Genomic DNA, 11,144 nt, shown 5'->3' with positions numbered 1-11,144 from the left:
TCAAAATACAAACGTCACGTCTGATGGGCAGCACTTGTCACCAAATCGCGTACAGCCTACCATCAGCTGTCTTGGTATTTTTACTGCCGACTTGCAGCAGGTTGGCAGCCCCTGCCGAATGTTTTTGTTTTGCATCGGAAATTAAAGTAATTTGCATTCCATAAACTTGCCAGAAATAGCGCACTTTCAAGGCTAATGCCATTCCAAATTGCTCTAGCGAGATGACCATATTCAATCTGTACATATTCGACAAGTTCGGAACCCTGCTCCACTACGCAGAATGGAATCGCACCAAGAAATCGGGCATCACACGCGAGGAAGTAAGACATTCGATCAGAAAACTGACTTGCTCATTGAATATATGTGTTTTAGGAAGCCAAACTCACCTACGGAATGCTCTTCTCAATAAAGTCCTTCGTCAGCAAGATATCGCCCCACGATCCCAAGGAGGGTTTCCTCTACTACAAGACTAATCGCTACGCCCTGCATTACCTGGAAACTCCCTCTGGCTTGAAGTAAGTTGATGAAAGTGTTCGGGAAACATGGAGAATACTCAATACTAAGTACTAAGGCCGTATCATGGAAGCGCACTTCTTGCTGAATAGCTCTTGAACTCTCCATTCCCAGGTTCGTTCTCAACACGGACACGACGGCCATCAACGTGAAGGAGCTGCTACAGCAGCTGTACGCCAAGGTGTGGGTGGAGTTCGTGGTGCGGGATCCACTGTGGACGCCCGGCACTGTGGTCACCTCCGAGCTGTTCCAGTCCAAGCTCGATGAGTTCGTCAGGCAGTCGCCCATCTTCGGCATTCGCAATATCTAAGCAAATAAATAGCTGTAAGCTCGAACTCTCATTACGTAGCTATGCAAATTCCGCCTCCGAAACTCTAAGGTCTATGTCATTAGCTCCGAATGGCGAATTGCGCTGCCAAGTGCTCCGAAATGCAGCCCGCGAGATCCGGGCTCCGGAAATGGCATGCACTTAAAATGTCGGCGGGGCCAGCGAGAAAAACTGGCCTCATGGTTGCGCAAGCGCTGTCTTTTGCTGTTGTCCACCGTCCACTGTCTACTGTCCAATAGCCACTGCTAACAAAGGGGCACAAATGTCAAAGCGGTTGCCGCAACTCGAAGGTTTTCGTCAACTCCACGAGCTGGGAAAATGACTGAATGTCTGTCTGCTGCAGGCGAACTGGGATTACACGGATAAAAATGAGGTGATTAATCCTCTGCCCATGGACTGCAATCGCAAACCAAATCAGGCAGCCAGAGAAACCTTTAAATTAAAAAGGGAATCATAAAATATTAGCCACACATGAAGCTGTTAACACTTTAGTGATTATAAGCTGGCCTATTTTGCATAGATTGTGCTAATATTTGGCAAGATGAAGCGACTTGCAGCAAATGCGTTTTTAACCGTGTACCTGCAATTTTTAACAGACGGCTCAGCTCGTCAAGGGTTTTCGCAACTATACGTTGTTGCCGCGAAAAAAATGAAAATGAAAATGATTTGCAGAATGCATCCATAATCGGGGGAGTCGCTTTGGCTTTGGCTCTGGTCGGCGTATCTGCAACGGCTGGATGAGCGGGCAAATATACAAATGCGGCTGTGGAGATACTCTTTCCTGTGCCCGACGTCCGATGTCTCACTTATTCAAAACATTTTGTGCAAGTCACAAGACGTTTGAACTAAATATGTTTTGTATGTTTTAGTGCTCGTTTTTTGTTGCTCGCATTGTCTTTGACGAATTTTAAAACAGGTTTCAACATTGCAAAAGCCACCGGCGGGACAATAAAAATGGAACCACAAAGCGGTTTCTTTTCTCCGCCATCGAAGAAATCAATTTCAAAGCCAAACGCCCTGGCCGAAGAGCGCAAATAAATCAAATGCTCGACCAACACATCAAGAGCTTGTGATGGACCATCGACAACATTCGACCCGAGAAAAACCGAAAGCACGCACAGGTTACCAAATCCACAAGATAAAGGTGCCCTTTCAAAATCGGCAATTGCGTAGACTCCCAGATGGAAGCACCAGCTCATATCACAGTTGGGTATCTGGGGGATACCAGTTCCGAAAGAGAGGCTGCATATCGCCGATCATGGGCACAGGTCTTCGATGTCACCGCATCTCCTTCCAATTAGCCGTGCATCTGGGAGATCTACGGGGGATCTACGGGGTCTTGGGGGAAGTCGGAGTAGCGGAGTAGAGGAGTACCGGAGTGCCGGAGTCGGAGCTTTCTGTTTCCATTCGCAAAAGTTACGCAAATTTCGGGCCACTCGACTAGGGTTTGCGTCACAGAAACTCCGGATCGCGGCAAGGTTATTAACGCTTAGGAATTGGAAATTGTCGCCCGGTCACGTCATTAAACGACCGCTATCTTGATTGCTTTACGATCGCTGCATCTCTTTCCCGTGCGTAATTAAAACGAGCAGTTTAACGAGCAATTGTGTCGGCTATTTATTTATCTCACAGTTTCCCCGGAGAAAGAGGAGCAGCTGCCAGAGAAGAGGCCGCCGTTGGAGGACCACCCACATGAATCTCGTGCTGCTATCAAGGCCCTTTGGCAAGCCGGAGGCGGACCTGATCCGTCAAAATAGCCATAGGCCAACCTATCGGCCAGTTGAAATATTATGCAAATTCATAGGCCTATCGCTTCCAAATTTGGCTGTTTTGCGAGCCAAATTGGGGAAATGCTCGAAAAGAAATCCCACAAATTTGGCATTAATCTTGAGACAAGGCTGAGCCCTAACGGACTAATTGCTATGCGAATCCGCTGGTTTTTTGTTTATCTCGCATTGAAAACCAGAAAAATGTAGTGACTTTTAAAAATAGCCAGCCAGAATGATTAACAACGTACAAGTTGAACGATATCCAAACTAAGAGTGTTGGCATCTAGTAAACGAAAGTAAAGTAGCACGTGTTTTAGTTTTAAAAGGAGAGATTTTATAGAACGCTGTTTGTCATTTCCTATAGATTTACTTTTGACTTAATTTGATCTTCAAATCTAAAGTCTATTGATTTCTTTCTTTTTGACTAGGAACAAAGTTGACTCAGTTCGATCGCTTTCAGCCCACTTGAAACTATTAATTACAGCTTGCCAACAGAAAACTATCTGAAAGATGAACATGTATGATATCTCCATGTAGATTTGGGTCTATGAAAATAAAGTGATTTAAATAAAATAAATCATATGCAGAGCAGAAACAAATGACTTTCAAAAGTCGGCCCTTATTTAATAGGCCTGGTTTCACTCACCTGTGTAGCCAACTGCTCCATGGAGCGCCTGCCAATGGCTAGTGCCTAATGAAATCCCGATCCAGCCCTTTTGGCACAACCTTCAATTAACTGGCCTAAATTGGGTGCTCGCTTGGTGTCCACTGGCTCGTCACCAATTAGGTGGCGATGGCGATGGCGATGACAGCCACACCGAAACGCTAATGAGATGACGGTGACACGGTAGGGTCTTGACCTGGCACTTTTTGACCATTGCCTGGGCTGTTGGTATTGGCAAAGCACTTGACCTTCTCAACGAGTGGCCTACAGGCTGAGTACACAGAGAAAAACGTTTGCGTAGAGCTCGATTTTTGGACTGAGCCGAATATGAGGGTACACGGAAATCTTTGCATAGAATATATATCTGTATTATATAGATATATTAAAGTCTACAGCCTTTTTTCTCTGCATGATATAAAATAAAATTGCTTATAAATATTCGCATAATTATCATAGTTTAGCTCCGTGAGCATACAAGTCATAAAAACAAAGTGGGGCAGGAGTAATGAAGTTTCCCGACGATCGGGAACTCCCATGCACTTGAGACTCGTGATAAAAAAGGGGCGATGCTCCAGGAATTCCCCTTGAATGTCTGCTGGCTTGAACCTTTTCAAGGTTCTCGTTCTGGAGATTGAGTTGGAGATCGGTGTACGTGCCGCGTGCACGTAGGCCAGGCCAAGTGGAGGATCTTGGGGGCTAGGCGGGGAAGTTAGTTAATTGATTAGGGAACTATGACTAGCGTCTGGGCGCGCTCCTTGTGAGATGCCCACTTCGTCACGTAGTCCAAAGTAGGGGAAACCTGTTGGCGTCTAACTCCGCCTGAACTGCAGCTACTCCCCACTCGGACGACATAAATGTGTAATAGTGCCTTGGATGGCAGTGATGGTGGTCACAACAATGGCAAGCGCCGTCTCCATTTCCCATTTCAATTTAAATATCCATTTGCATTTTAATTTCGTCACAGCCTCAAATTGTCGTTAAGTGTGACTGGTAGATAGTTTCGTTTCAGTGGGTGGGTGAGTGGAAGTCCCACCGTGGGTTTGGCACCTTCATTTGCATCTGGACTGAATAACTTGAAAATGAGATTATCAAAGTGGGGATACTTTCAGCTTAGAGAAAGACCGCTCCGTAATTGTTAAGATACATTTGAAGTGGGCACTTTGCTGCACTAGTTAACATCTTTTTCCGAGCTTTAAGTGTGTGCACATATTTATTTTAGCACATCCATCTTTTATAGGCTCCAGATGCTATTGTGCATATTGTCACCTTTCTATTATGGCCATTGTACTTCCAGGAAAATAGAAAAGCAAACACTCAGAAACGCTTCAAGTCCCAAGTACTAATATCTGTGAAGCTAAATTAGCTTACACATCTCAGGAGCCCTCGAAAGATTCTTCACTTAAAAAACAAATTACCATTAATTACTATCAACACTAGAACAGAAACCTAATCTGAAGCAAATATCAGTCATCTTTTTGGTGACTCACTACCGGAATTCGCATTTCGCAACTCTAGAATTGACGTCACTGTTCAGATAGACTAGGTTATGGCAATCTTGGGAATATATATTCAAAAACAGTTTTCGCACTTCTTGTTTACCATACTTAACATTCGCTGCGGGCTTCCTAGAACGAATCACGCCACATGTAATTGCAGATACACTCATTGTTATGGTAAATGAATTTCAGAACACTTTTCGCACTTTGGCTCATTTGCATAAAGAGGTTTTTTCCACACATTCACAAAGTTTCCAAACTCGCATCTTTAGATCTCTCGACAAAGTGAATGGCTTACTTCAAATGATACGCACATAACATTCATAACAAACTTATATCTGAGAGATCCCAGATTATTGAACAATTGAAATGCGATTTGCGTTGATTTTCGAAGTCTTTTTATTTGTAAATATTTATTTTCCTTTTATTTGCCTCGAACGGAGAGCAAGTCTATACGTAAAGTTGTGTGTGACTTATAACTTATGTCGTACCGTGCTAAATACCTAAACCTACACAAATGAAGATACGAAAATGAGGGGATGTGGGTGTTTGGGTGTTAGGTGTTGGGTGTTGGGTGTTGTGCGAGTGTTAACCATTGCGGTGCAGGTGAGTTGGTCTGGTGTGAAGATACAGATAATGATAGAATAGAATAGGGTTTAATTTAAAAAACGATTATCGACTATGTCCCGCCCTCGCATAGACTGACGCAAGATTAAGTGACGATCCTTCCCGGTGATCCGCGAGCCCAGTATCCCGATCCTCGTGGTCCCTAGTTGGCCGTCTTCTTGGACTTCTTCATCCGCTCGCCCTCGTTCTCGTTCTCATCCAATTTGGCGCTCTCCGTGCTGCTGGACTCGGCATCGTACTCCAGCTCGGGATCCGGAACCTCGGCGTAGTGCACATGGCCCACCATGGTGGCTCCGGCCACCACGCCGTCCTTGAACTCCTCGGGTCCGCCCAACTGGGAGGCGTGGCTGCCATCGCCGTACTTCTCGAGGGTGCGACGCACCAGCTCCTTGGAGGGCTGCTTCATGTTCCAGGCCCATCCCAGCTTGTGGAACGCGTCCAGCACCATGGTGGTGAAGTTGACGGTGTAGTTGCCCAGCTCAGCTGCCTTGTAATCCCAGGGGAACACGTGGTGGTAGTTGTGCCATCCCTCGCCCATGGCCAGCAGGGACACATAGATGTTCTCGCTGGGCATGATGCGCCTGGAGAGAGCGAGAGAGATGACACCAGATTAGTCGGTGGACTCGATAAGAAAGAAACCTCCATGAATTATTATGATTATTAAAGGGAACTCCTCATTCTAGTTGCAACTTAAAGATACTTGGCATGCAATGTGGTCAGCATAATTTTCTTGTGCCAAGTGACCTGCATTATTTTCCCCAAACTCAATGCGCTGGTGTCAGCATCTTGTTGGCATAGTAATGAACTTGTGTCAATCACACTTACTTGTCGTAGGGGCGGGATCCCCACAGGTGGGCGGCGCTGTTCACGGACCAGGTGAAGTTGAGGCTGCTCACGTAGCGGAAGAGGCACTGCTGGATGAAGGCCAGGGTCCAGGTCTCGCCCCAGCAGTAGACTGGGATCACGGTGGGCAGAATGAAGCAGAAGAAGAACTTCAGGGGGAAGAAGTACTTCTGGTGGAACCGCACCACGGGATCGGCCAGAATGTCGCTCATGTCGATCTGGCGACCACGACGAAGCACCTCCGGGTGCTTCAGCATCATCAGCCACCCCACGTGGGAGAAGAAGAATCCCCTGTTGGCATTGTGGGGATCCGCATCGGTCTCCGAGTATTTGTGATGAACTCGATGGTCGCGAACCCAGTCGTACAGTGTGTTCTGAAAAGCGTTGTTTGATATTACACAATAAAGCAATGTGCACAGAAGAAGTTGTCTTTTAAATGCTAACATATTTATCGCCGCAGAAATGGACCGTAAAAATGATATATCTTTTAAAGTATCTGTATCTAAAAGCATAAATCTTCGGGAGGTCTGGGGGTTCACTTAACGCGTCGTCAAATTTGATTGCTTCACTTAATATCCAAGTCACTCAGCATATGTACTTATGTACATATGTGTTATACAATGTATAATCTTTTTAAGCGCTAAGCTTCTGCGGCTGCGCTTAATCGCTGCAGTCATTAAATAAGACAAATGTATCTGCGGGATACACAAAGCGCTCTTGCGAGTAGTTGGAATTGTCAATTTTACAGTTTGTCAGCCGCGACAGGCATTAAGTTGTTATACTTAATGATGCAATTAATGTTAATTGCATTACAGCCCCGAAAAACGCAAAAACGAAGGTGGCGCGTCAAATGATTTGGCAAATTGCGAACAAGTCTTCAGGTGGCATTACGTTTGCCAAAGGTCGCCCATCCGACCCTCCACTCCACCAAAAAACCAACCAACTCACCTGTCCAGCCACGCAGTAGCAGACCATCAGAATGGACCGCAGCACGGTGTTGGCCTTGTAGCTCTTGTGGGTCCAGAACCTGTGGGCTCCGGCCGTAACTCCGAATCCGGCCACGCCGCCAACGAAGAAGGCTGAAATGTATTGATGGGGAGTTAGATGTAAGTGTCGGCTATAAAGATTTTTGGACAAAAGCAGTGCTAATTGGATGCCAATAGAAAAACCCGAAATTACATTTCCGCAAATTGAGCTATTGTGAGCTATTTGAGGCTGGGTGCTAATTCCCCCGACAAACAAATGGAGTATAAAAGAGAACCAAGATCGCACAAGGCTGTTGATAGGGGGAACTTTATAATAGTTCGGCGAATGACTGATCACGACTCCGAGTGTCATCGGAAATATCAGGTGCAAGCCCTTTCAGCAGATCTCATCCATTAGTTCCTCAATTAGCATATGCAAAATGCGAAATGCAAAATGCCATTGTCACCATCCCATTGAATTGGATAATTGCTGTGGGCACAATTAGAAGTAATGACTATTTGATAGCAAGAGGGTTTTCCGCGTCAGCTAACGATCGGCTAACGATGGTATAGGGGGATCTTGGGGAATATGCTCACACCTCGCATATTTCGGCAACCAGCTAATGAACTATTAACGATTTCTCTGAATGGAATGTCCAATTGATTTGAGGAAAGATTAGCCTTCAAAACGTTGCGACAAAACCAGTTCCGTCGCACCAATAAATAAAATGAACAATTAAAGGCCACGACGAGTGCGGAAATGATCAAACTTAACATTGGTGTGCCCACAAATGGGTTACTTATGAGGTGAACTTTGAAAAACCAGTAACTAATAACGATAGCTACATTAAATATACGCACATATGTAGCTATGTGTCTTCGGGTCCAACTTGCCCATGAAATATTCCTATATCTTGTGCTTGTTTGTTGCGGTAATGCAAATGGGAGTGCACATTGTTTTCTTGGGCTGTCATTTAAATGACGGAATCACTACATCTAATTTGGAAATTTGCATTTTAAATGCAGTGAAACGTGAGGTCAATAGCACTGCACTGCAAATACAGGTCAAGTTCAGGCTACTCCGAAATTAGATTTTGAGCTGAGTTACGGAGGGGCTGCATTTGATTATCCATTTGGCGTTCTTTTTTTCAACATCAGTGTCCTTGGTCGCAAGAAGTGCATTGACTCGCTGCCTCTCTACACAAATGTTATAATAGTTTTTGGCCAGTTTCATTAGCACCCAGTGTTGATGAGCTTATGTAAGTTCCCTTGATTATCAGGCCCGTCGCATTTAATCAATATCTCGGACCCAGCACGACAATTTTCGCCATCTGCGTAACCGCAAAAGACGATAATGATAATTCCCAGCATGCCAGTGAGCATCTTTAAGCGCTGCACGTTCGTCCGGCAATTTGCCAAAATATTTACGAGCTCGACGCCCCAAAAAGGGACACGCTGCGTGCAAGGATACTCCTAGTACTCAGTTTTTCAGAGTTTTTTGTGCCTGTCATGCCGCACAACGCGCAATAAATATTGAAAATTACCAGGTATTAAGGCTTTTTCGGTGTACGGCCATTAAGGGGGAAGTGCCCAAGTAACCAAGTACCTGGAGCTTCGGATGACCTGGTAATGCCAATGAAAACGAAATCGCTGGTAGAGGTGCCCCCCTCCAACTGATTTCTGTCTCAATGTCAACCGATTTCTTGCCCCACTCGCATGTGTAGTGCCCATAAATTGAGTCAGTGTGCTTACCGCACAGATAAATCATCTTTTGTCTGGGTTTGGGTCTGGTGAGTTGAGATCTGAAATGGTTACACCTAGCTAACTTTGTAGATCTGCACTTAAAAGGCAGTATCTTACTGTGCTGCGAAGCTTACGATTTAGGATCAGATATTCCAGAATTATCTAGAGCAACCTTTGGAAGCCCAGACCACAAGTATTTACAACATGAATAACTTGTGAGTCATTGAAGAGACCCAGAAATTGCTAGTTTAGCCTTGTTTACCCAACTTCGAGACCCGATGACTATGGGGCAGATCTTTCAAAGACCCCATTAAATATGTGTCAAGCGATTCTTGTTTCTCTTTCCCTCCGCCAAGCGCTCTTTTGGCCGCATATTTATACCAGGGCAGCACGTTTTGGTTTTGTTTTCTGCAATCCACCTGTGTCAGTCAATTTTTATGCTGAGACTGAAATTGCACGCCAGCCAAGAGCCACAGCCGAAAGCTGAAAACCAAAAACCGAAAACCCAACCCCAAAGTAAGGCGAATGAAAGAGATTTCAGTTTCAACACACACGTCTTTTTGGTACAACAAAAGGCAGAAGCTGAAGGGCAATATAAGTAGTGGGTCTTTGGGGAAAGGGCGGCCAGGTGTTAAGCGGCAATCAATTAAAGGCCATAACAAGGGGACGCATTTTGTAATGGCCCAGAGAAAGAAAAGGCCAACGGGCTGAAGGCGCTGGGCGCGCAAAATTGCAAATAATTGGTGGGGCAACCGATTTTTGTGGGAGTGGAAGCCGCTAAGACAACATCATCAGCAACAGCCACACCAGCAACACATCTACACCGCGAGAAATTCAGTTTACCCGATAAGCCGAAACTTAGCCCATGTGGAACTCCAAGGTGATCTTGATTCCTAGTTCCAATGCCAAAATAAAGGGGCCAAAATATATATTAAATTTCATATCCAGTTGAAATTAGTTAAAATATATTTCTGATATATCTGAGCCTGACCCCCATGATGATGATTTTCTCTCCGTGTACCATTTTTCCCTTTCAGCATCGATCAGAGATGACTCTTTGTTTCCACACCTGTCCCCGTCCACCGTTTCCAAATTCGAGGCGATAGAAAGAGAGAGTGAGCATTACGCAATGCCGGATGGGATGGAGATGGAGAGGGAATGGATATGGATATGGATATGGATATGGCTAGATGATGCGAGTAGGTACAGCAATACTTACACCAGATGGTGGTGTACGGATTGAGCTCACGCAGCGGATAGGTCAGCAGGCAGATAAAGGCCACGATGTGCAGGAGCGAGATCTGGATGACTTTGTCCCACTTGAGGGGCGCCTGAAACTGCCATCCCAGCACGCGATCGCCGATGAAGGTGCGGGTGTACTCCTCGAGGTTGATGGCATCCTTGGGCACGTGCTTGGCGATCTCCTTGGGCACCACCGACCTGGGCAGCTCATCCCGCTTCTGGGGCAGTTGGAGCTTGCCGCGGGGCGGCAGTTCGGGCGAGGAATCCTCTCCCCTGCGCACCTGCTGCTGGGCATCACCATTGGGGAGCTTCGATCTCCTGGCCAGGAGCGGCGGACTCGAGTCCCCAGCGATGGCCGGCGTCTTGCTGCACACTCGCTCCGATGTGGACAGGTGACCCATTTTTCGCCCTTACAGATCTATTTGTGTGTGTAATTCTCTAGATATATGGCTGGAACCCGGGTTTCTTTTTGGTTTCGCTGGCGGAAACCGCGTTTCGTAACTGCCGCGCGCACACTCGCCCAACTTTCTTCACAGCTTAACACTCAAACACTCGGAGGGGCCCTAATTGCCGCAGTACTTGGCCCAAAAGTACGAGCAGGAGGTGGAGTTGGCTTTCGTCCAAAGAAACACACAGTCACTTATGCGAACGCGGTTCGCTTAGGCTTTTTGCTTTTTGTCGGCGTCTCAAGACTTCAAGACTTCCTTTCCTCTTCGCGTCTAACGAACTCAACGCGGCGCCGTTCCGTAGACAAATGATCGTAGCCAAATGTGTAAGTTCCTACCTAGCTGCTGCGAGCAGCTCACCTGGGCAGCGACGCGACTGAGCCAAAGTTGACTGATTGACCGACTGACTGACGACGGAGTGGAGTGGAGTGGAATGGAGTGGAGTTTCCGATCCGACGCACAAAGGTAAGCAGAAGAAAAGAAATGGAGAGACGAAATGGCCAAGAAG

At 46.2% G+C, this 11,144-nt stretch overlaps 2 protein-coding genes across 3 annotated transcripts; one reads left to right on the top strand and one right to left on the bottom strand.

The window, feature by feature from the left end:
* The first annotated feature begins 49 nt into the window (after positions 1-49).
* Positions 50-885, top strand: LOC6554211 (trafficking protein particle complex subunit 1). Of its 2 annotated transcripts, none has more exons than XM_026976291.1 (4): positions 50-146; positions 218-320; positions 373-515; positions 628-885. In XM_026976291.1, exons 2-4 carry the CDS (start codon positions 222-224, stop codon positions 821-823), a joined length of 438 nt encoding a protein of 145 aa, XP_026832092.1. In that variant the 5' UTR covers positions 50-146; positions 218-221; the 3' UTR covers positions 824-885. The 2 variants fall into 2 exon arrangements, with proteins under 2 accessions (XP_026832092.1, XP_026832091.1); XM_026976290.1 differs by having other exon boundaries at positions 125-146; positions 222-320.
* A 4,266-nt stretch (positions 886-5,151) lies between these two features.
* On the bottom strand, positions 5,152-11,144 carry LOC6554210 (acyl-CoA Delta(11) desaturase). The gene is made up of 4 exons (XM_001981191.3): positions 10,168-11,144; positions 7,189-7,319; positions 6,223-6,614; positions 5,152-5,978 (listed from the first exon to the last, which is right to left on the bottom strand). The coding sequence occupies exons 1-4, from the start codon at positions 10,589-10,591 to the stop codon at positions 5,540-5,542; spliced, it is 1,386 nt and encodes a 461-aa protein (XP_001981227.1). The 5' UTR covers positions 10,592-11,144; the 3' UTR covers positions 5,152-5,539.

This window comes from Drosophila erecta, unplaced genomic scaffold (genome assembly GCF_003286155.1).
Source record: "Drosophila erecta strain 14021-0224.00,06,07 unplaced genomic scaffold, DereRS2 tig00000000-arrow-pilon, whole genome shotgun sequence".
NCBI classification, from domain to species: domain Eukaryota; kingdom Metazoa; phylum Arthropoda; class Insecta; order Diptera; family Drosophilidae; genus Drosophila; species Drosophila erecta.
The sequence above is the reverse complement of the archived record's forward strand: the minus strand, read 5'-3'. Positions and strand labels throughout refer to the sequence as shown.